General features: G+C 44.7%; 1 protein-coding gene across 1 annotated transcript in view; it reads right to left on the bottom strand.

The window, feature by feature from the left end:
* The window catches only part of ANKAR (ankyrin and armadillo repeat containing), an 898,322-nt gene that overhangs the window by 737,659 nt on the left and 134,037 nt on the right, over positions 1-26,626 (bottom strand). Inside the window, exon 3 of the mRNA XM_077275585.1 lies at positions 1,427-1,861. Within this exon, the coding sequence (XP_077131700.1) occupies positions 1,427-1,861 (435 nt within the window). The remainder of the gene's footprint in view (positions 1-1,426; positions 1,862-26,626) is intronic.

Below are 26,626 nucleotides of genomic sequence, written 5' to 3' on the forward strand. Positions count from 1 at the left end.
AATAGAACTAACTAGAAACTAAATGGCTAAACTCAATGGAAACAACAACCTCCTGTGGTGCGACAGTAATGGCCGGTCAAAAGACGGTGATTAGAGGATGTTAGCTAAAATCCTTCAGGTCATTCCACCCATCTCTGGGTTCCAAAGGTAGAAATGTTAAATGACCCTCTCTGGGACTTCTAGTGTTAAAAGAGGCTCAAAAGCCTGAAAGTATGTACCTGAGGTCATTCATCCATGTTCCATTCCTGTGCTTAACACTGCATAGGATAGGAGAAGGTTTGTTATCACTGATGGTAAAAACCAACATATAGACCAAATACTGATGACACTGATGGTAAAAACAGACATATGAACCAAATACTGATGACACTGATGGTAAAAACAGACATACGGGCCAAATACTGATGACACACAGATCCAAAGCACGGATTACACTATCATTTTTTAAAAAAAGATTTCAACAAACTGGAGCAAGTTCAAAGAAGAGCAACCAGAATGGTGACCAGTCTACAAACCATGTACTATGAGGAACGGTTACAGGATTTGGGAATGTTTAGCTGGCAAAAAAGAAGACTGAAAGGAGACTTAATAGCTGTCTACAAATATCTCAAGGGCTGTCACATTGTAGAAGGATCATCTTTATTCTCATTTGCACAAGGAAAGACTAGAAGCAATGGGATGAAACTGAATGGGAGGAGATACAGATTACATATTAGAAAAAACTTTTTGACAGTGAGGGTGATCAATGAATGGAACAGGCTGCCACGAGAGGTGGAGAGTTCTCCTTCCATGGAAATTTTCAAACAGAGGCTGGACAGACATCTGTCTGGGATGATTTAGTGAATCCTGCTTTGAGCAGGGGGTTGGACACGATGACCCAGGAGGTCCTTCCAACTCTACCATTCTATGATTCTATGTGCGTGTTTGAACACAGACAAGTGATTGAGGCCTTAATGCTTTTTTGAGGCATTTAAAAAAAAAAAATTTCAGTAGTTTTTCATCTAAGTCAGTCTGCTAGCTGAGCAGACTGGAGGTGTCTTGAACCTAAAGACAGGCCAAAATATCTCTCTGAGAGGAGTCTGCACAGGCCATGTGTAGAGAACAGCAAAAATCAACGGTTGCTATGGACAATAGCTGTTTTCTTTGACCGAGCTGGGGTCTGGGGTTAGCTCAGCCGTGTATGAGTAGCCAGGGTCTGTTCTGTTTAGCTAGCCTCTGGACAAGGCTATGGATTTAGGTTTTGTTTTGGTGATGGGCAACCTGTGAAAGCAATAAAACTGCATGTTTGGACCAAAACCACATTGCCTGTGTGAATGCTGCCTAAGGTCTACCTACCTGTGATAGTGAATCCCTGCAGTGTGTACATACTGTTTTTACTGTAACATTATAGGAGTTCTTGATATGTAGCATACACACATTCACTTACCGGAAAATGGATGCAGAAGACAACTCAAATCTGGGACTTTCAACTTTTTTTTCAATCCCAATAAAAAAGGTACAAGAAAGCTGATGAGCTTGAGATATCTTATATTTCGTTTGATTTCAGCTTTTTTCTCAATGTTTTCTTTTACAAGCCTCTGATGCATCGCTAACCTCTGCTGAAGACACTGGTATGTTATGAGGTCCATTTTCTCCTCTGTTAGTTTTATCACATTTGATAAGTCATAAGATGAATCGTAGACAAACAAGTTATCATACTGTTGCACTTCAAGGGTGAAGCAAGTCATTGCTATTGTGATATTATCTGCATAACGCATAAACAGGTTTCTTTCTTCTTCATTTGGTTCATATGTTGGGTCGAAATTATTTGCATTGGAGTATATACCCTCAAATTCTGCTTCACTTTCAATATCAACCAGACCTGATAGAGAAAAAAATCATAGGGCATTAGTTTGTAAATGTTACAAATGTGTTGAAATCTGTAATTAAAGGGGTTGTCCAGGTTTGGGACAAAAATCTGCATTCCCTCTATGTGTCTGCAGACTGCCAACTCTTGACAACGGGCAGTGCATGTTGTCACAATTCCGTGGTATTCCCAGTGAGAGCGGGTTTTCACATGACCAAATGTATGTGATTTGAATACTTAGTCACGTGCCAACTAGCATGTTCAGCTTCTCTCAATAGAGGTGAATTGTGAGACACTGCATGAGGCATGTGACAAGTCTGCAAATCATATATGTGATCACGTGAGTTCCCTATCTCACCAGAAATATCACTGTACTCAGCAATGACATTGAGTAAATGCAGACTTTTGGCTCAAACCTGGACAATCCTTCAATTATAAAATTAGAGTAACTGATCTTTTAAGCCGGGGTCCCATTAGTATGTGACATCCGATGAGTCTCTCATGCAAGAGTATCGGATGTGATATGCTAATGACACTCGGCTCCTGCTGTGCTGCGAGTGGAAGCTGAGTGTCAGTGTTCTGCGCTTCGATGCTCTGACTTGAGAGGATCAGAGCACAGATGATGATATCTGAGTGAAGGCGATGTTTCACGTGCACCCATAGACTTATATGGGTGAGTGTGATCCGATTCTTGGGTGCAATCACATCATGCTGCAATTGTTTTTGCACGCCGAATCGGTATGAGAAAATAATCGCAGTTGTGAGCTGCCATAGTTTAAGATTCAGATGAGTGCAATTCAATTTTTTATCAGATTGCACTCGTCCGATTGCATCACAAGTGGGAATGAGCCCTTAGGGTACACTCTCATGATCCAGCTGCAGAGCACTGTTAGTGCCACAATTGCGGTATAAACACAATATTTTTACCATGATTTATAAATAATCACAGCATTTGGTACTTTGGCACTGCGGCCTCAGCGTGTGACCATAGCCATAGGAATTGTCCAGGCTCTACATTTCCAACTACTTATGTATGAAAAGCTACATTACTGTTTTTGCAGCCCCATTGATTTTCAATGGAGACTGTGTCCGTAAGCCGTAAAAAATATCGAGCAGGCTCGATATTTTTTCACGGCTGTAAATACGGCCCTCATGGCCATAAGGCATGCAGCGCTCCGTGGAATTATTGCAGCCCATTTTTGCGGCCCCATAGAAATCTATCGGGGCCGCAAAAAATGGGACGAAAAACCACGGCAAGTGTAAAAGAAGCCTAATACAAAATACTAGGGATTATTTGTCTGCTGTCTCTAGCATAATGTCCTCCCTCTATCTGAAACTGAATCTCTCCAAAACTGAACTCCTCGTGTTTCATTCCTCTGCTAACCGACCTATGCCCGACTTTGCAATTTCCTTGGGTTGTGCAACCATTACTCCCAAGCAGCACGCTCCATGTCTTGGGGTCATATTTGACACAGAACTTTCCTGACAGCTTCAAAAGCTTGTCATTACCTCCCCTCAGGTGGGGGGTAGCCGGCCCTCATCCAAAGAGTCAGATGAAGGGTGAGACTTTGTAATTTTGCACCATCTTGGGTATTTTGGTGGGACTGACCCATGTATTATTTGCCTGATTTGTGATTCAATAAAGTATTGCCACACATTTTACTTTCACCCTGTGTTGTCTGAGTAGTATTATGCCCACGGTAAAGGGAGAGCGGGAATTTGGTGGGATGAGCCCTTGTTCATGCAGTTTCGGTCTAGAGCACCTGTCTCTCACCTTTTTGGTGGCAGCAGTGGGATACTACTCAGCCTGGTGGATCCAGGGGAGCTGCAGGGAACTGGTGTTTGTAGACACCTTCCCGTGGTCCACAACCAGCAAGTCATATAGAGGGATCCAGCAGATCATAGGTGAGGCATACTGTCAGGATACGAACCCAGCAGCTCTTATGCACCAGGCAACAGCTCTTCACTCTGAGCTATTCAGCTCGCTGGACAGTTCCTTGCTAAATCAGATACTTGTACCTGTGTTGTTCCTGATTGTCTCCACCCCAAGTTCCTGATTTGCTCAACCCTGTGATCTCCTGATTGAATACCCTTCTTAAAGTTGACACTGCACTTCCTTCCTTGTGAGATTATTGAGCTCCAAGCCTTTAGTCTAGCTTCTTTCCATCTACTGCTTATCCTCAAGATTTTACTGCTGCTACTGTGTACTGACCTGTGGCTATCTCATGACTACAATTCCTGCTTAACCTCCCAACTATACTGCTGCTCCATGGAGGGATATGCCTCTGTAACAGCCAAAGATCCAGAGATTCAGAGAACCAGAGCCTCTTTACAAAACCACAGCCAGGAACACTCTACAGGATAGAGCCCAGATAATGGCTCTATCACGAGTGGCACAGATTTGACATTCTACAGGATGCCAGCTTAGGGGACCACGGCCCCGGCTGAAAGAAAACAGATCTGCTCCATTAAACATCAGTGAATCCATGGATACATTTGGGGTAGTCAGGATTTGGACCCACCGGTCACCTGAGCCTCATGGATGTGCTTGGGAAAGTCAGAATTGGGACCCACCAGTCACCTGAGCCTCATGGATGTGCTTGGGAAAGTCAGAATTGGGACCCACCAGTCACCTGGCTCGATTGAGATGTTCGGAGAAGCCATGTTGTCTTGTATTTCAATGGACTGTCTGCTTCCTAAGCTTGTTGTTACCTCCTCTCTGTGCGTGCTACAAGTGGAGGTAGTTAGCCCTGGAAGCTCTGAAGTCACAGCTACTCTGATTCCGCCAAGTCAGTGGAAGGGTGAGACTCTGTAATTTTGCACCATCTTGGGTATTTTGCTGGGATTGTTCTATGTGTTATTTGCCTGTTTATTTGCAATAAAGTATTGCCACAATATTTCAACCTCACCCTGTGCTGTGTGAGTAGTATTACGACCATGGTAAAACATATGTGCGGGTTTAGCCAAGTTTAGTCTGTGTATAGGGATATTAACGACTATTTGAAGGGTATGGGCACATGAATTCTTTTAGACTTCTGCGAATCCTTTTAGTTTTTCAGACAGAAGACACTTCAGGACACATAGCCGTCATTTTGTACAGAAGGTTTTTTTTGCTTTTTTGTTGTCTTTTCCGACATCTTTTAGCCAACAGTTTTTCTTTATTTTTTGAATGGACTACTCACTACTTTTAACCGTTTCATGTCTTAGGAAACCTGAAGTGGTTAAAAAAATCAAAAGATTGAACATATGAACTGCAGTCGTATTTACAGTCCAGTGTAGGAGTTCTTTTTAGCATATATTTAGCACTTTTTCAGGTGGGTTATAGAGAGAATCTGCCAGAAATAAAACACTGTGTGCAGATATCTTTTGTCTGACTGAGAACTAGGGGGCGTGACCACTTAAAGTGCTTAGGGCAGCAGGAACGCCAAATACGGCCCTTTTTATTGAGAACAGTTTTGTCCACATTTGATTTATTAATGTTAGTGGTTTTATTGAATATGGTATTTCCTGATTTTGAGCCCACAATATTGGCAACATGAGCTAGGGACCAGGAGGGACAATTTCTATTTTTTAATCTATGATTTGTAATTGTAGTTTCTTCCTGAAATAAAACGGTTATTACAGTTGCTTTAAGCCCTGGTTAATTCTCCAACTGAAATGACCTTAATAGTATGTGGTTTATTGAAACTCTGGGCATGTAAGATTTTATTGCCCGAAGTTGTTTTCCTCTATGTTTTACTACTGATGGGAAGGTCATGGTCACCCTTTAATCATAAATTTGGAACATAATAGAATGTCTGTCCGAACAGCTAGTAAACAGTAGATTAAAATTAGTTATAATTTAAATAAGATAAGAATAACGGTATATCAGATGCTTTTTCCTCTCCAAATAAGTAGCAGGCCATGACTAGGTTGGCTACTGATGGGGAGAATTTGGTTCCCATGAAAACTCCACTCATCTGGGGAATTTTCTTTTTCATTAAACAAAGTAATTGTGTATCTAGTTGCAGCGTCTTGGCAGAAGGATGATGATCACAGGCGGAGGGGGGCCTGCTGTTTTCAGCTAAATGTATGACTAACACACATTGAGTTAAAAGCTTCTGCAGATCAGAGCCACTGGCTTCCTGCCTCACAATACTAATACATGCCACTGGCCTATTAGAGGCCAGCAGCAACAGGTGATGTCAAGACAGTATAATATGTGGGGGCCAGAATAATGGACATTGTACTCTCCAAGGGCCAGAAATAGAAGGCATTATACTGTATGTAGGTCACAGAGAGGGACATTATACTATATGAAGCCTGGAATTGGGTGCGTTATACCATGTGGGGGCCAGGATAGGGAACCTTATTACTTTATGGGAGCCACAATGGGGACACTTCTATATTTTAGCACTATATTTTATTTTTGGAGCTACTGTTACAGTGTGTCAGGGAGAGACTAGGTGAGCGAGAGCTAATAACCCAGGCCCCTGCAGTTTCCCTCAGACTAGGGAAATCCTGACTGACCCTCTACCTGGAGTTTACACTGATGGTGTGCATGTCCAGGCCTCGAACCTCACCCTGTCTCCTGAGCTCAGCCCTAGGCTGAAACCACTGCCCACCACCCAGTGAAGATGTTATTCACCAATCCCCACAGTTAGCACAGACAAGGATAAAGGAAAATATACACCACGCCGCAGTCACTCAGGAATACACTATAAATGTGCAGGGCAAAATAAATACAAATATAGGAAGGAGTTGTCTAGGTTCCGTGGGCTCACCTGCAGCAACCTCACGTGAACCTAAACCCTCTCCCATAGGCGGTGTCACATGCTCTCCCTGACGCAAACGGCGATCAATGCGGACAACCAGACTCATGGCAGAATCTAGAGAAGCAGGAGTCTCGTACATCAGAAGGGCTTTTTTAACCCTTCCAGAACTCCCATGTATAAACTGACTCCGCAATGCTGGATCATTCCATTGTGTATCGATCGCCCAGCGACGAAATTCAGAACAGTAATCCTCTGCTACTCGCTCCCCCTGGCGAATAGAGCGTATCTTAGATTCTGCTAGAGCCATTCTGTCAGGTTCATCGTAGATTTTCCCAAGACAGGAAAAATAAACTCTCCACAGAGTCAAATGCAGCAAAATCAGATGGCAAAGAAAACGCCCATGCTTGGGGATCCCCACTCAACAATAACAACACCAGGCCCACACGCTGATCCTCATTACCTGAAGATATCGGGCGCATACGGAAATATAGTTTGCAAGCTTCACGAAAAGAAACAAATTTACTGCGTTCCCCAGCAACGGAGTTGAGGGGGGCAGTACAGCAACAGGGACTAGCAGTATCTAATGTGCAAGCTAGAGCAACAGAAAGAGTTGCTGAGCCTAAATTTCCTTTGCCTGAAAAATTTGCTGGGGAACGCAGTAAATTTGTTTCTTTTCGTGAAGCTTGCAAACTATATTTCTGTATGCGCCCGATCTCCTCGGGTAATGAGGCTCAGCGTGTGGGCCTGGTGTTGTCATTGTTAAGCGGGGATCCCCAAGCATGGGCGTTTTCTTTGCCATCTGATTCTGCTGCATTTGACTCTGTAGAGAGTTTTTTTTCTTCTCTTGGGAAAATCTACGATGAACCTGACAGAATGGCACTGGCAGAATCTAAGATACGCTCCATTTGCCAGGGGGAGCAAGTAGCAGAGGATTACTGTTCTGAATTAAGCCGCTGGGCGATCGATACCCAATGGAATGATACAGCATTGCGGAGTCAGTTTATTCATGGGGTTTCTTGAAGGGTTAAACAAGCCCTTCTCATGTACGAGACTCCTGCTTCTCTAGATTCCACTATGAGCCTGGTTGTCCGCATTGATCGCCGTCTGCGTCAGGGGGAGCATGAGACACCGCCTGTGGGTGAAGGTTTAGGTTCACGTGAGGTTGCTGCAGGTCTTACGGAGTCTATGCAAATCGCAGGGGTGTCACATGTAAAGCGTCGAGCCCCAGAGATCAGGAAGCAGGGAGCCTGTTTTTACTGTGGTAAAATTGGTCATTTTATTAACATGTGTCCTTTGCTGACTAAGCTTCTAAGCTCAGAGGGTGTGGAGGAGACTGTTATGGACCTAGTGGTTAGAAACACTTGAGGTGACCTGATAGGTAAACCAGAAATATAGGACAAGCTCTGGGGACGTGGAAACTTTACTGACCGCAACCCTGATCCTATCACACACACTATAGGCAGCCGTGGAGCGTACCTAACTCTCCCTAGACGCCTCTTCACAGCCTGAGAACTAGCTACCCCTAGAGAGAAACAAAAGCCTCACTTGCCTCAGAGAAATTTCCCCAAAAGTAAAGTCAGCCCCCACAAATAATGACGGTGAGTTCAGAGGAAAATACAAACATAGGAATGAAAACAGGTTTTAGCATAGGAGGCCCACTAGTACTAAATAGTAAGAAGATAGCAAGGGAACTGTGCGGTCAGTATAAAATACTACAAAAATATCCACGCAGAGAATACTAAAGACCCTCACACCGACTCACGATGTGAGGGAGCAACTCTGCTCCCCAGAGCTTCCAGCTAGCAAGAAAATAGCATATAAGCAAGCTGGACTGAACTTAACATATACTGAGAAACATTTTCCAAAAGCAGTGAGCAAAAATGAACTAGCATGAACTTAGCTTCTCCAAGAGGAGACAGGTCACACGAGAAGTCCCAGAGAGATCTGAACCAATACTGAATACGACAGCTGGCAACAAGTAAAGATCTAAGTGGAGTTAAATAGGCAGCAGCACAGCAGAAAACGAGGCAGCTGGAGCCCAGCTAAAGACCAGCAGTATCACTCAAAGCCACCAGAGGGAGCCCACGAACAGAAATCAACAAAGTACCATTCATGACCACAGGAGGGAGCCCGAGAACGGAATTCCCAACAGGAGACCAATCTGAGCTTATGTATATCCTCCATGGTGGTTTCTCAATGCATGCTCCCTGCTAAGGTTTTTATCGCTGGCAGTGAGCTGCCAATTACTGTTTTTGTGGATAGTGGTTCAGCCACAAATCTCATTCATGAGGAGTTTGCGCGCACAGCAGGTTTTAGGATTGAAAAACTGTCTCATCCTATCCGCGTGGTCACCATCAATGCAGCTCCTCTTTCTCAGGGGGAGATTAATGAATTTGTGGCTGAGGTGAAACTCCACATTGGGGTTCTACATTCCAAGCGGGTTACTTGTAAGGTGCTCAGGAATCTTCCTGCTCAGGTGGTTTTGGGTTTTCCTTGGTTGTCTATGCACAACCCGGTAATTGACTGGAAAACTCAGGACATAATTCAGTGGAGCGAGTTCTGCCAGGAGAATTGCCTGGCCACATGTGTGGCTGCGGTGACTTCAAGCGTTCCGGAGTCACTTCTGGATTTTGTGGATGTGTTCTCTGAGAAGGGTTGTTCAGAGTTGCCGCCACATCGTCCCTATGACTGTTCTATCAGGTTTAAACCAGGGGCCAAATTGCCTAAAGCAAGGATGTTCAACATCTCCGGTCCGGAGAGACAAGCGTTAAAAGATTACATTGCTGAAAGCTTGAGCAAAGGGCACATCAGGCCGTCATCCTCGCCGGTGGCAGCAGGGTTCTTCTTCGTGAAGAAAGATGGCGGATTACGCCCGTGTTTGGATTTTAGAGAGTTGAACCAGATTACGGTTCGTGATCCATACCCTATGCCACTGATACCAGATTTGTTCAACCAGGTGGCAGGTGCTAAGTGGTTTACCAAGCTTGACCTCAGGGGGGCGTACAACCTCATAAGAGTCCGTCAAGGTGATGAGTGGAAGATGGCTTTTAATACCCCTGAGGGTCATTTTGAAAATTTGGTGATGCCATTTGTGTTGACTAACGCACCTGCAGTGTTCCAACATTTCATCTATGATGTGAATTTTTTTGTGGAAATTCGTTATCGTGTACCTAGATGACATTCTCATATATTCTTGCGACCGTGATGCTCATTTAGATCATGTCAGGCAGGTGTTACAGCTTCTCAGAGAGAATAAGCTGTATGCTAAACTTGAGAAATGTGTGTTTTTTGTTCAAGAGTTGCCGTTCTTGGGTTATATTGTGTCTGCTTCTGGTTTTAAAATGGACGCCGCTAAGGTGCAAGCGGTGCTGCATTGGGAGCGTCCTGATAACCTGAAAGCACTTCAGCAGTTCCTTGGGTTTTCTAACTACTATAGGAAATTTATCAAGGATTTTTCCATCATTGCTAAACTGCTAACTGACATGACTAAAAAGGGTACCAATTTCTCCGTTTGGCCTGAGGCTGCTGTGCGCGCATTTGAATTTCTTAAGAACAGTTTTGTTTCAACCCCCATTCTTGTGCAGCCAGACGTATCTAAACCCTTTGTTGTGGAAGTCGATGCGTCTGAGGTTGGTGTGGGGGCGGTACTATCTCAAGGCTCATCTTTGAGTGGTTTGCGTCCGTGCGCCTATTTCTCCAAGAAACTGTCGTCCACCGAACGTAACTACGATATCGGCAACAGGGAGTTGTTGGCTATTAAGTTGGCCTTTGAGGAATGGCGACACTTCTTGGAGGGGTCGGTACATCAGGTTACTGTTATTACCGATCATAAGAATCTGCTGTATTTGGAGTCAGCCAAGCGTCTGTCCCCCAGGCAGGCTCGCTGGGCATTGTTTTTCACGCGGTTCAATTTTGTTGTCACTTACAGACCGGGGTCTAAAAACACTAAGGCGGATGCTCTGTCCAGGTGTTTTAAGGGGGGAGAACCTCGGGAGGATCCAGTACCCATCCTCCAAAAGGGTGTTGTTGTTTCGGCTCTCACTACCGAGGTTGAGGCTGAGATTGCCGAGGCTCAGAAGGAGGTACCATCTGAGCTTCCCATCAACAAATCTTTTGTACCGCTTCATCTCCGCTCAAAGGTTTTGGCGGAGCATCATGAGGCTGTCCTGGCTGGCCACCCAGGGGTTAGAGGTACCTTGGAGTTGGTGTCACGTCGGTTTTGGTGGCCCAAGATCTGACAGGACGTGGTCTCATACGTGTCAGCTTGTACCACGTGCGCTAAGGCTAAGACGCCCCGCTCCCGTCCTGTTGGCACACTACTTCCTCTTGAGGTACCTAGTAAGCCATGGATGGAAATCTCCATGGATTTCATCACTGATTTGCCCTCATCAGCTGGGAACACGGTTATCTTGGTGATTGTTGATCGGTTTTCAAAAATGTCGCACTTTGTGTCTTTGCCTTCGTAGCCTAACGCTAAGACTCTGGCTCAGGTATTTGTGCAGGAGGTGGTCAGACTTCATGGGGTTCCGTCTGACATCGTGTCTGATAGGGGGTCTCAGTTTGTGGCAAAATTTTGGAAAGCATTTTGCTCACGGCTGGGGATCAAGTTGTCCCATTCTTCGGCGTTTCATCCTCAGTCAAATGGTCAGACTGAGCGTATGAACCAAAATTTGGAACAGTACCTACGCTGTTTTGTCTCTGATAACCAGGAGGAGTGGTCTACCTTTCTTCCTTTGGCTGAGTTTGCCATCAATAATCACCGCCAGGAGTCATCTGGGGAGTCTCCGTTTTTTTGTGTTTACGGGCTACATCCTCAATTTTGTACTTTGAGTCAGAGGGGCTCTTCCGGCGTTCCGGAGGAGGACCAGTTAGGAGCACAATTGTCGTCAGCTTGGAGGAGAGTTAAACAGCGCCTGTTGAGTGAGGGTGCTAGGTACAAATGTGTAGCTGACACTAGGCGTGTGCCAGGTCCGGACATGAGTGTGGATGACTGGGTGTGTTTATCCACAAAAAACATAAGACTCAAGATACCATCCCTTAAATTGGGTCCACGGTGTATTGGTCCATTTAGGGTCACCGCCGTCATTAACCCAGTAGCGTTCTGACTGGAGCTCCCTACGGTGTATAAGATACACAACGTGTTCCACAGGTCTCTTCTGAAGAAGGTGGTGGGTTCTGTGGACGCGGCGCCTATGCCACCTCCAGTCTTGGTGGATGGTAACCTGGAATTTGAAGTCTCCAAGGTGGTTGACTCTAGTGTAGTGCGCCGCACTTTACAGTACTTGGTACACTGGCGTGGTTATGGGCCTGAGGAGAGGTCCTGGGTACCAGCCTCAGACATTCATGTGGATCGGCTGGTCAGGTTTTTTCATCGTCGCCATCTAGACAAGCTAGGTCCTATAAGCCGTGAGGGCCCTGGGGTCCCTCGTAGAAGGCAGGGTACTGTCATGTTGGATGTCGTTCAGACCAGGTCATCCGACAGGCAGCGGTAGTTCCGCTTTTGACCACTATTTGCTCATTGGCGTCGACTAGATTTTGTCTAGCTGTTCCGGGGTTAATTTACCTGATCCTCGGATTGGAAGCTGGGCCATGCCCATTGCCTTTAAACAGCTTTCCTGATCATTGGGCGTCGCTGATTATAGCTTCTGTCTTGCGTTGTTATCTCGGTCTGGAGTGGAGAGCTGCTGGTTGGAGAATTGTTGCTGGTGGTGTATTTTCCTTTGTCTTATTTACTCCTTCCTATATTTGTGTTTATTTTGCCCTGCACATTTATAGTGTATTCCTGAGTGACTGCGGCGTGGTGTATATTTTCCTTTACCCTTGTCTGTGCTAACTGTGGGTATTGGTGTATTGCATTCACTGGGTGGAGGGCTGAGGTTATCAGCTTAGGGTTGTAACAGGAGGCAGGGTGAGGTTCGAGGCCTGGACATGCACACCATCAGTGTAAACTTCAGGTAGAGGGTCAGCCAGCATTTCCCTAGTCTGAGGGAAATTGCAGGGGCCCAGGTTATTAGCTCTCGCCCACCTAGTCTCCCCGTGACAGCGGGTTATGGAAGTCATGGGATCCATGACAAAACACAAAAAAGAAAAGAAACCCCTTTTTTTGTGTGTTGTTGGGCCGATTATAATGTCAGGGAGAGACTAGGTGAGCGAGAGCTAATAACCCGGGCCCCTGCAGTTTCCCTCAGACTAGGGAAATCCTGACTGACCCTCTACCTGGAGTTTACACTGATGGTGTGCATGTCCAGGCCTCGAACCTCACCCTGTCTCCTGAGCTCAGCCCGAGGCTGAAACCACCGCCACCACCCAGTGAAGATGTTATTCACCAATACCCACAGTTAGCACAGACAAGGATAAAGGAAAATGTACACCACGCCGCAGTCACTCAGGAATACACTATAAATGTGCAGGGCAAAATAAATACAAATATAGGAAGGAGTAAATAAGACAAAGGAAAATACACCACCAGAAACGAATCTCCAACCACCAGCTCTCCTCACCAGACCGAGATAACAACGCACAAGACAGAAGCTATAATCGGCGACGCCCAAAGATCAGGAGAACTATTTAAAGGCAATGGGAATGGCCCTGCTTCCAATCCGAGGATTAGGTAAATTAACCCCGGAACAGCTAGATAAAATCTAGCAGATGCCAATGAGCAAATAGTGGTCAAAAGCAGAATTACCGCTGTCTGTCGGACGACCTGGTCTGAACAGCGTCCGACATGACACAGTGGGGGTAACAAAAGCTGATCTGTAAGAGCAGGACAGTAGTTCTCTGGCATGAAAGGTGTTCGAGTGTGGTAGGAAGTCCACTGTGCGCGACCAGAGTACATAAATGGTTAGGAACGCTGGACCTCCTTCTGTGTACACATATCGTACATTTAATGTGCTTTGTCACTACCTGCCCTCAGAGACGCATACTTGTAAGAGTCTTTTTAGGCCACTAATTGTAGATGCTGCCAACTAAAGAGGAGCGCCATGGCTGCCATCCCATTAGTTGCCTACAAATTGTGCTGGCATGCGTCAATGAATGTTACATTACTTAATCTGGTCACGGATTTATTTTAAGAATTTTAAATGCGGGATATACCCTAATTATTACCTGAGAGTGAGGGGTGTGGGGCTTAAGATACATATACAGAAGGGAACTTATAATTATAATTCCCAGCCCTATAGTGTAATAAAGCCAAGTCAACACCCTCCGCCTCCTCCCACCAGTAAGCATAGTATAAATTGCACTGCATTTAATAATCTCATATTAATAAGTTGCATATTTTTGTGATTAATAACATTAAATGAAGTGTAGCTCATGCTAGGATTACTGTCGGGGTTGATAAGGGTGCTAAGAACATGTAATGATGGATGATGATTCACTGCAGATCATGGTTATTGCCATACTTAGCCGCAACCCCAGAGATGTGTAGTAAATAATTATATTTCATGGTCTCTTTGATAGGCTAGGCCAGTGATGGGCAACCTTTTGAGCTTGGTGTGTCAAAATTCGCCAAAAAAACGAGCATAACTTGGGTGGTGTGTCACCTTGATAAAAAAACATAATTTTGCGACATGTATAGTTTAAATAACAAATATGTATAATTAGAATTAACTTACCTGCTTAGTGACTTCTTTGTTCATCTGTCAGTTGGTTTCTTTTGTTGGTCTTGCTATTATTTAACTTGTGTGGGGTGCCGTGAACTAAGATAAGTGAGGGGGAGGGGGAATTCTTCCAGTGATGGCGAACCTGTGGCACTCCAGCTGTTGCAAAACTACAATTCCCATCATGTCTTCACAGCCAAAGCCTTTGCTTTGAATGGCCAGCCATGATGGGAATTGTAGTTTTGCAACAGCTGGACTGCCACAGGTTCGCCATCACTGATGCCTCCCTCTCACTTATCTCAGTAATGGCCAATGACACCCCACAGTTCACTGGATGATGGTTGCTGTAGTAGTCACAGGGCCTCCAGACAGCAATCACAGGGCCTCCAGACAGCAATCACAGGGCCTCCAGACAGCAATCACAGGGCCTCCAGACAGCAATCACAGGGCCTCCAGACAGCAATCACAGGGCCTCCAGACAGCAATCACAGGGCCTCCAGACAGCTATCTCCTCAGGCCTCAGAAGTGCAGCCTGGGACTTCTGGTCGGTGCAGCAGGGAGCAGCGCAATGTCGCCCAAACAACACAGATCCGACGCAGAGGCCTGGGACTTCCTGGAGCTGCGCCTGGCCTACCGGAAGTCCCAGGCCTAGACGCTCTGCACCGGAGCTCTGTTGTTTGGACCCACAGACCTCCTGCATGGCATCCGATCCGATAAAAAATCGGATCGGATGCCATTGTTGAGCATTCCGATACCGCAAGTATCGGGTATCGGCCGATATTTGCTGTATCGGAATTCCGATACCGAGATCCGATACTTTTGTGGTATCGGGTATCGGTATCGAAACAACATTAATGTGTAAAATAAAGAATTAAAATAAAAAATATTGCTATACTCACCTCTCCGACGCAGCCTGGACCTCACCGAGGGAACCGGCAGCGTTGTTTGCTTAAAATTCGCGCTTTTCCTTCCTTACGTGAAGTCCCGGCTTGTGATTGGTCGCGTGCTGCCCATGTGGCCGCGACGCGACCAATCACAGCAAGCCGTGACGTAATTTTAGGTCCTTCAGGATTTTAAAATTACGTTCTGGCTTGTGATTGGTCGCGTCGCGGCCACATGGGCGACGCGACCAATCACAAGCCGTGACGTCACGGGAGGCTGGACACGCGCGCATTTTAAAATGCGCGCTTGTCCTGCCTCCCGTGACGTCCCGGCTTGTGATTGGTCGCGTCGCCCATGTGACCGCGACGCGACCAATCACAAGCCAGAACGTAATTTTAAAATCCTGAAGGACCTAAAATTACGTCACGGCTTGCTGTGATTGGTCGCGTCGCGGCCACATGGGCGGCACGCGACCAATCACAAGCCGGGACTTCACGTAAGGAAGGAAAAGCGCGAATTTTAAGCAAACAACGCTGCCGGTTCCCTCGGTGAGGTCCAGGCTGCGTCGGAGAGGTGAGTATAGCAATATTTTTTATTTTAATTCTTTATTTTACACATTAATATGGTTCCCAGGGCCTGAAGGAGAGTTTCCTCTCCTTCAGACCCTGGGAAAGAAGCAATTTCTATGGGGCCGCGGCCGGCGGCCGGCGTGTCACTGAAAATGACTACGCGTGTCAGCACTGACACGCGTGTCATAGGTTCGCCATCACTGGGCTAGGCTAAAGCAAGGTCTACCAATTCAGCTTTGTAACCTGCTTAAATAATGCAGATTCTTTCTGAATAGGATAGTTTATAGCATGGAAAGATTCATCAAAATATAACTTTTAATAATGATAAAAGAGAAAAGCAAAAACCCTGGAAACAGAATAATTAAATTCTAGGTCCACAAGTGTGTATAATAAGACCCACCTTGACAATTACATAGACCTATAAGTACTAATTGTGTATATACACTTAGTCCAAACAGTAACAAAATTCACAATTAGGACACCTTACGAAAAAGTAATACAGGTTAATAGGACTGTTATGCCGCCTAATACTTACCTTTCTGGCCGGCGCGCTCCTCCTCGCTCCTCCTCGCTCCTCTCCATCTGGATTCCCTGGTGCTCGTCCCTTCGGCGGTCCGCGCATGCGCAGACGGGCTCCTGGGAGGTCGTGACCCGTTGGCTCTGCCCCCAATATGGTGGCGCCTATAGGGTATTTCTCTCCTGCATCCGTCCAGGTAATACGCCTTTGCGTCTATTGTATTTGTCGGCTTCTTGCCGGCGTCCCTTTAGCTTCTTTGGCTCCACTAGCGTTTACCCTGTCTAGGCTTGTGTCTCATTCGCGTCTTCTGCCTTCTCTGCCAGTCCTGTGTTCCTGCCGTCCTTGCCAGTTCTGTGTGCCACTCATCCTGTGTTCCTGCTGTCTCAGCCAGTCCTGTGTTCCTGCCGTCTTGCCAGTCCTGTGTTCCTGTTATCCCTGCCAGTCCTGTGTTCCTGCCGTCTCAGCCAGTCCTGTGTCCCTGCCGTCCCTGCCAGTCCAGTGTGCCAGTCTTCTCTGCCTGTCCTGTGTTCCTGCCGTCCCTGCCGGTCCTGTGTTCCTGACGTTCCCCATTTATCGTGTATCTCCTCCATACCGGTCAGTACATAGTATCAGCAGTCTCTGCCCATCCGGCGTCTCTTCCGTAATGTTTGCCTCAGTGCCTCCATCTCTTTCCTGTCCTGTGATCCATCTTTGGTCCTATCTTCAGTCATCCCTTTGGCTCCGGCAGTTGCGGCTTCACCCTCCTTGGGCCTGTCCCAAACACTCCTTGTACAGGGGGTGGCTCCATCTGGTCCACTCGCCTTTGGGGGCTCTGAAGCCATGACCCAGAGGGTCCAATTCTCCACTTCTAATAAGGACAAACAGAAATAGAAAGTGTCATAGTGCATACAAAAGAATGTCAATCTCACCCATTTCAACCATAGAGGGTAGCCATAATGGACAGATTCATCAGGATATTCAGGAGCCGTTGTTGAAACCTATCCTTCCTGTCTTGCCCTCTGTAGGTGCTCCCTCCCTGACAAGGGCGGTACTCAAGTTTGGTCAGCACTCTGGAAGAAGCCTTTCAAGCGAAACGCACATCAGGTGTGATGGGCACCTGGATATCTGCACTCTGTGGTAATATTACTTTTGTCATTTATATTTACAGGTTTTATTAATTGTTCAGTCTATAAATGCATACCATGGCTGGTCACTTATTACACTTAACCTTATGCTATTAGTGACTAAGGATTTTACTTACCATAGATTATCACAGTTCAATTTATGTATTTTTTTAACTTATTGACTATTAGCATATGAGCCTTATACATACAGCGCCTACAAGTAGTATTCAACCCCCTGCAGATTTAGCAGGTTTACACATTTGGAATTAACTTGGCATTGTGACATTTGGACTGTAGATCAGCCTGGAAGTGTGAAATGCACTGCAGCAAAAAAGAATGTTTTTTCTTTGTTTATTTTTATTTTTTAAATTGTGAAAAGTCTTTTCAGAGGGTCATTTATTATTCAACCCCTCAATCCACCAGAATTCTGTTTGGTTCCCCTAAAGTATTAAGAAGTAGTTCAGGCACAAAGAACAATGAGCTTCATATGTTTGGAATAATTATCTATTTTTCCAGCCTTTTCTATTTAAGACCCTCCCCAAACTTGTGAACAGCACTCAAACATGGTCAACATGGGAAAGACAAAGGAGCATTCCAAGGTCATCAGAGACAAGATCGTGGAGGGTCACAAGGCTGGCAAGGGGTACAAAACCCTTTCCAAGGAGTTGGGCCTACCTGTCTCCACTGTTGGGAACATCATCCGGAAGTGGAAGGCTTATGGAACTACTGTTAGCCTTCCACGGCCTGGACAGCCTTTGAAAGTTTCCTCCCGTGCCGAGGCCAGGCTTGTCCGAAGAGTCAAGGCTAACCCAAGGACAACAAGGAAGGAGCTCCGGGAAGATCTCATGGCAGTGGGGACATTGGTTTCAGTCAATACCATAAGTAACGTACTCCACCGCAATGGTCTCCGTTCCAGAGGAGCCCGTAAGGTACCTTTACTTTCAAAGCGTCATGTCAAGGCTCATCTACAGTTTGCTCATGATCACTTGGAGGACTCTGAGACTGACTGGTTCAAGGTTCTCTGGTCTGATGAGACCAAGATCGAGATCTTTGGTGCCAACCACACACGTGATGTTTGGAGACTGGATGGCACTGCATATGACCCCAAGAATACCATCCCTACAGTCAAGCATGGTGGTGGCAGCATGATGCTGTGGGGCTGTTTCTCAGCCAAGGGGCCTGGCCATCTGGTCCGCATCCATGGGAAGATGGATAGCACGGCCTACCTGGAGATTTTGGCCAAGAACCTCCGCTCCTCCATCAAGGATCTTAAGATGGGTCGTCATTTCATCTTCCAACAAGACAACGACCCAAAGCACACAGCCAAGAAAACCAAGGCCTGGTTCAAGAGGCAAAAAATCAAGGTGTTGCAGTGGCCTAGTCAGACTCCTGACCTTACCACAATTGAAAACTTGTGGAAGGAGCTCAAGATTAAAGTCCACATGAGACACCCAAAGAACCTAGATAACTTGGAGAAGATCTGCATGGAGGAGTGGGCCAAGATAACTCCAGAGACCTGTGCCGGCCTGATCAGGTCTTATAAAAGACGATTATTAGCTGTAATTGCAAACAAAGGTTATTCCACAAAATATTAAACCAGGGGTTGAATAATAATTGACCCACACTTTTATGTTTAAAATTTATAAAAATTTAACTGAGCAACAAATCTTTTTGGTTTGTAAGATTTATGCATCTGTTAATAAATCCTGCTCTTGTTTGAAGTTTGAAGGCTCTAACTTATTTGCATCTTATTAAACCTGCTAAATCTGCAGGGGGTTGAATACTACTTGTAGGCACTGTATATGCTCGTATACCCCAGGTGACTAATTACTTATGTGCTTACACATGCACTTTACCTCATATGCATTTGTACCTCAAATGATATCATTACTGATGTCCCTTGGTTATAGAGCATTAATCCATGAAAAGCATGTGTAGTACTACTTTCTACCTGTATGTTACATATTACGGTTTATGCCTGTTACAGATGAGTGTTTCATTCATTTTGTAGCGCAGCTGATTTGAAAGGTATAATTTGTGTATCCAGGTTTACCCACCTTTTTCTTTCCTGTTCTTGTATGTCTTCCTCCTGTTTATTATACTTATTTTAAAGAAAACACTTGTTCTTATATTTATACATGTCTTTTATTCAGTTCAATAAAGATAATATTTAGTAAAACAAAAAAAGCCTGATCACTCTAAGTTTTAATATCTAAATATGCTTATGGAGCATAATTGGGTATTGAGAATATTGGTAAAGTAGATAAGAGATCATGCAGATACCTAGTGTCACAACCCGAGAAATAATATAAACTTGCACCCTTTAGTGCCTTTCATGTGGCACTAAAGGGTGTTTTTAGCCTTGTTTAACCTATTCTTATTCTTCTTATTATTATTATCGGCCTTCGGCTCGATCTCGAACCATGGCAACTGAATGGAAGAACGCTCTGTAGGGAAATTGATCTTGTTCAAAACTAGATAGGTCCATCACAGTCTTCTACGCTGTTAATGTGATTGTATCAAACCATCGAATTGCTGGTCTTCCTCTTCACCTTGTTTCTTATACATTCAGTTTCTTGGCAATTTCTCGCATGGAATAGCCTTCATTTCTAAGAACAAGAATAGACTGTCGAGTTTCACATGAAAGTTCTTTTTTTCTGGCCATTTTGAGAGTTTAATGGAGCCAACAAATGTAAGGCTCCAGATTCTCAACTAGCTCAAAGGAACGTCAGGTTTATAGGTTCTCTAATCAGCCAAACTGTTTTCAGCTGTGCTAACATACTTGCACAAGGGATTTCAAGGGTATTCTAACCAACCATTAGCCTTCTTACACAGTTAGCAAACACAAAGCACCATAAGAACACTGGAGTGATGGTTGCTGGAAATGGGCCTCTATACACCTATGAAGATATTGCATTATAAACCAGACATTTTCAGCTAAAATAGTCATTTACCATATTAACAATGTATAGAGTGTATTTATAAATTATTTAATGTTAGCTTCATTGGAAAAAAACTGCTTTTCTTTCAAAAATAAGGAAATTTATAAGTGACTCTAAACTTTTGAACGGTATTGTGTGTGTGTGTGTGTGTGTGTGTGTGTGTGTGTGTGTGTGTGTGTGTATATATATATATATATATATTATACACTGCTCAAAAAAATAAAGGGAACACTAAAATCTCACATCCTAGATATCACTGAATGAAATATTCCAGTTGTAAATCTTTATTCATTACATTGTGGAATGTGTTGAGAACAATAAAACCTACAAAAGATCAACGTGAATAACAACTAATATCCCACGGAGGTCTGGAGTTGGAATGATGCTCAAAATCAAAGTGGAAAATGAAGTTACAGGCTGATCCAACTTCAGCGGAAATGCCTCAAGACAAGAAAATGATACTCAGTAGTGTGTGTGGCCCCCACGTGCCTGTATGATCTCCCTACAACGCCTGGGCATGCTCCTGATGAGACGGCAGATGGTCTCCTGAGGGATCTCCTCCCAGACCTGGACTAAAGCATCCGCCAACTCCTGGACAGTCTGTGGTGCAACGTGACATTGGTGGATGGTGCGAGACATGATGTCCCAGATGTGTTCAATCGGATTCACGTCTGGGGAACAGGCGGGCCAGTCCACAGCTTCAATGCCTTCATCTTGCAGGAACTGCTGACACACTCCAGCCACCTGACTTCTGGCATTGTCCTGCATTAGGAGGAACCCAGGGCCAACCGCACCAGCATATAGTCTCACAAGGGGTTTGAGGATTTCATCTCGGTACCTAGTGGCAGTCAGGCTACCTCTGGCGAGCACACGGAGGGCTCTGCGGGACTCCAAACAAATTCCACCCCACACCATTACTGATCCACTGCCAAACCAGTTATGCTGAATGATGTTGCAGGAAGATCACTCTCCACGGCGTCTCCAGACTCTGTCACATGTGCTCAGTGTGAACCTGCTTTCATCTGTGAAGAGCACAGAGCACCAGTGGCCAATCCTGGTGTTCTGTGTAAAATGCCAAGGGTCCTGCACGGTGTTGGACTGTGAGCACAACCCCCATCTGTGGACGTCGGGCACTCAGACCATCATTATGGAGTCAGTTTCTAACCATTTGTGCAGATACATGCACATTTGTGGCCTGCTGGAGGTCATTTTGCAGGGCTCTGGCAGTGCTCCTCCTGTTCCTCCTTGCACAAAGGCTGAGGTAGCGGGAGATTAGGGAGGTTAATAAGTGGCTATATATATAAAGCTGGGTACTGATCCAAATAGAAATATAAGTAATAGCAATTGGATAAAACTTAACCTTTAATTGGTTTGTATAAAATGGTACATATATTGGACTATAAAATAGACAAAGGACAAAACAACAAACCACCCTTGTGCTATGTGCAACCTACCAAACAGAACGGGGGAATAACAACAAAGACAATAAAGTTGACAGTGGTTGAGGGTCACGATATACAATGGCCCTTAATCCCTGGCTGGGGATATGTATTGATAACCAATACCCTTTAGTATATGAGGCTCCAAAATTTGGCCATACAATATTTCTTGGTATGGTATAAATATTCTGAGTATATATCCTGGAGGTGATACTGGCTATATGAAATGACCAATTGGTACCGTTACCACATGTATCACCGTAAACACCAAAGTTCCCCACTTATAGGTATGTAAAAAAACTACAATGCATATTAGCTCAGGGTATAAATAAGAACCTTATTGTGGGAACATGAGTAGATTACCCGCCAGGCATATATCATAACTGTAACACTGTCAACACGAAATAGCAGCAAGAACAAGAGGCTTATATGAGCAAATCATGACCTTAAACAATACCACTATGCTTGAAAAGATTTAGGACCATGCTGCCTCATGGACATATGCCACGAGCATCCCTTTGAGTCAAGGTAGTGAGGTCAATATGTTCCTGCACAGGACCCCATTACCAACGGGCCCTATATGTGCAGATGTATGTGCAATACAACATATCCATATAACGGATAGATCTCACCCAAATGATGAAAAAAAGACGTTATTTATATAGGGTGAGCCAGCCTCTCTCCTACGTGGCGTCTCCCGACGCGTTTCGTCCATGCGGACTCATCAGGGGAGTTTGAAGACCTAAAGTTGCCGCTTTACAGATCTCCCCGCTACTGTGGTTTAAAAAGCCATAAGCACGGAGGCGCGCCAGAGAGACTCCGCCCCCAGCGTGTGACGCGTCTCCTGTGCTCTGCAAGGTACTTCCGGTATGCCGAAAATAGTTCACGGACCGTGCCGCGCTGGATGTCATGGAGAGGGAACGATCACGCCCCCCCCCCCCATGTGATGCGCCATCCGACTCAGTAACTATTTCGGTTCTGTACCTACATGTAATAAAGATAGCACCGTAATGATAGCTATTAAAAACTGCGTCTGTGCCGTCATATATATATGATAGGCATAGCCACCAGGCACGGCACAATAAAGGAAGGACAGTTAATTTTCATAATGTCCTATCCACCCATCGATATGGTACAGTGTTCCCCTCACCATAGCAACAACACCATGCGGTGGAATAACGGACAGATGCTTAAATGAAGACATAAATGGAGACATAATCGACGTTGTCATTATTGCAGGCAAAGGCCTAATGAGGAAGGACGAGGGAAATGAGGACACAAATGGCAACATAGATTCAACGTTGTCACCATTACAGGCAACAAGCCTGATGGAAAAGGAGGAGAGAGAAATTGCTCACAATCCAATGAGTGAGGGCATAATTTGTATGCCCTTAGTTTATAGAAAATAATGATATTTATACAAGAAAAATAAAAATAAAAATAAATATACAAAATGTGGAGAGTGCAGGACACCACTGACACCCCGCATGGGGTAGAAGAGATGAAGGAAGGCTCCCTATTATGTCCCTACAACCTATCCGCTGTACTTCTGTACCCTACCTAACGCGGAGGTTGGCACCCTCAGAGACCCTGCGCAAATGGCGCCCCCACTCGACGTAGGCTATCCCTATCTAACTGTCCCTATTGTCCCTACATTGGTACAGATAGGGAGGAAATGACCAAAGTTTGTTTGAAATGAAATCAATATGAGATGTAAGGAATTATTATTTGAATATTTTGCATAGCATTTTTTAATGGGATGGTACATAGACACACCTAAGGAGTATTAATATCACTTGACTCCTACCTAACGCGGGGGTTGGCACCCTAGGACCTTACGCCATGGCGCCCCCACTCAACGGTGGCTATCCCTGCCTACTTTGCCTAAGAGCCAAGATGCCAACAAATACAGGTAGGAGAAAACAAAAAAGGGGAATATAAAGGATAGCCAGTGAATGAATCAGTTGAGATAAAATTTTATAGAAAGCAGCTATAGGGCTGTAGCTCATTCAGTCCTAAAGGTTGGACAGTCTTTAAATTAAAGATCCACCTGCTTTCCTTTTGAAGAATTTGTTTATCCCAATCACCCCCCCTCACAGATGGTAGAATTCTGTCTATCCCAACAAAGGTGATTTTTTTGGGGTTACCTTGATGTACGATATTCATGTGGGTTGCCACTGGGGTCTCCCTCTTATTTTCGATGTCTCGAAGATGCTCCCTCACTCTCCTTCGAAATTCCCTCTTGGTTTTCCCCACATACTCCAACCCACATTCACAATTCGCTTTGTAGATTATGCCCTTGGTGCGGCAATTGATGAAATGCCGAATGGAGTAAGAAGTGCCAGTAACATCACTGGTGAATTTTTTCGTGGTTGTTATGGATGAACAGGCTTTACAGTTGCCACATTTAAAACAGCCTTTTGCATGTTGCAGATGTTGACCTATGTTGCCCTTTGGGTCATAATGGCTGTGAACCAGTCTGTCGCCCAGAGATCTTCCTTTTCTGTAGGTAATTTGGGGGTATGAGGTGATTTGTCCCCTAATATCTCTGTCCATCAAAAGGACCGGCCAGTGTTTTTGAAATATATCACGAATGTCCTTTGCTCCATTACTATATCTAGTTATAAATCGGATAGTTGTCTCAGTTTCTGTCTCTGATCTAGGTATCAATAGATCTTTCCTCTCTCTTGTCAGCGTCTCCTTATAAGCTTTTTTCAGCACCCCCTCGGGGTAACCCCTATCCAAGAACCTGCCTCGCAGGTCTCTGGCTTGTTTACGGAACAGTCCATCATTAGAGCAATTCCTCCGAATTCTCAAATACTGTCCCTTGGGGATCCCTCTCTTCAAGGGGGCAGGGTGATTACTTTCCCATCGCAAGAGGGAGTTAGTAGCCGTTTCCTTTCTATGAGTTTTTGTGGAAATTGGCCCACTATCATCCCTTTCTATACAGATGTCCAAAAACGCCAACTTCGTGGGACTTGCCTCATGTGTGAAATGTAAGCCTATATCGTTCACATTTAGGCCCTCAACAAAGTTCCCAAAATCAATAATACTCCCTCTCCAGATGACCAGTACATCATCTATATACCTTAGCCAAAGTATTATCCTGTCATCTGGAACAGAGGAGTAGTCCTCAAAAACGACTGTTTCCTCCCACCAGCCCAGGAGCAAATTTGCGTACGATGGCGCACAAGGGCTGCCCATCGCAGTGCCCCTGAGCTGGTGGAAGTACTTCTGATCAAATAAAAACACATTCTTGGTAAGACAAAACTCTAAGGCCCTTAGAACAAATCTGTTGTGTTTGTCATATTGTATCCCCCTAGTTCTGAGGTAATGGTTCACAGCCAGAAGACCCTTTTCATGGGGAATGGAGGAGTATAATGCTTCCACATCTATACTGGCTAATATCATATCATCTTCGAGACAGACCCCATCTAGTTTACTTAGGAGGTCAGTGGTGTCCCGCACATGGGAATTTAAAGCAATTACGAAGGGCTTGAGTATTTTATCTACATACATCCCCAATCTTTCTGTGAGGCTATTATTGCCTGAAACTATAGGCCTCCCTTTGAGGGGAGTAGTCTCTTTGTGTATTTTGGGGAGACAGTAGAAAGTGGGGATAGTAGGGTTTTTAGGTATTAGAAAATCTCTCTCCTCCTTCCCCACCACACCACTTGCAAAGCCTTCCTCTATGATAGCTCTCAATTCGGTCAAAAACTGGTCCGTAGGATTGTGCTTAAGGACCCTGTATTCATCCTTTCTGTCGAGTAGCGAAAAACACATGGCACGATATTCATTTGTATCCATGATAACCACATTACCCCCCTTGTCAGAGGGTTTTATTGTGATACTGTGATCCTTTTCTAGATTGCACAAACATGCCATTTCGCTCTTCGACAGATTAAATTGACCTCTCTTTTTCATTCCTGAGAGCTTCATAATATCTTCAGTGACAAGATTTAGAAAAATATCAATAGACCCAAGATCACCCATTGGTGGGGGCATCTTGGAACTCTTATTTTTCAAATCCGTGAATGGACCGGTGCCATCCTCATTCGTAATGGGGTCATTCAGATGAAACAACAACTGTACATCTTGAAGCAGATCATCCGAAATGCCAAGTTCCGCACATTGTTTCTTATCCTCTCTTACAAAGAACTTTTTCCATTTCAACCGTCTCACAAATAAATTGAGATCTTTGACTTCTTCAAATGTGTCCATATCTGAGGTGGGGACAAATGACAGACCTTTACTCAATAAGCGTGTTTCATCTATGGTGAGGGGTCTTGATGATAGATTGACCACTTGAGAATCTATGTCGGTGGATTTGTCCGATTTCTGAGAGGATAGCTTAGTTCTAAAAAACTATTTTTGGGAGGTGATCTTTTGTTGCTGCCTCGCCCCCAATTGCCACCTCTGCCCCTACCTCTCCCTCTACCCCTCTGCCCGCCTGAACGTGTGTCACAATCTGAAGCCTCAGCCTCCGAGGAGGAAATGTCCGTCTCCGTCCATCGGGTAGATCTCACTGTGGAAAAGGAATAGGCTTTATTATCTTTAAAGTCTTGGAGATCTCTTATAAAAAATTTATGCTTTTTTTCTTTTAAATGATATTGAAACCTTTCCAAAGAGTTATGCAAAAAGATCTCCTTTTTAGAGAATTCTGGTTCAGAAGAGAATTTTTTTGTGATCTCTATTTGTTCTTTTAAAGAATCATTTAAATTAGTCAAGTTCTGTTTTTCTTCCTCCAGTAATAATCTCATCAACCTTAGTGAGCTTTCTGTAGCTTCCCATTCCCATTTAACCAACAAAGCTGGATTTTTATAGCGATACCCCGGTGCTAACGTAATTCTGAGATGCCTAGGGACAATTCCAGACTTGATATAATTGTCTAGACTCTGCACCTCCCACCAGGACGCTATTTGATCTTTGTATGTTTTAGTCAGTTCTTTAAAGGCTCCATTAAATGAAGGCACATA

This window comes from Ranitomeya variabilis, chromosome 7 (assembly GCF_051348905.1).
Source record: "Ranitomeya variabilis isolate aRanVar5 chromosome 7, aRanVar5.hap1, whole genome shotgun sequence".
Lineage (NCBI taxonomy): Eukaryota > Metazoa > Chordata > Amphibia > Anura > Dendrobatidae > Ranitomeya > Ranitomeya variabilis.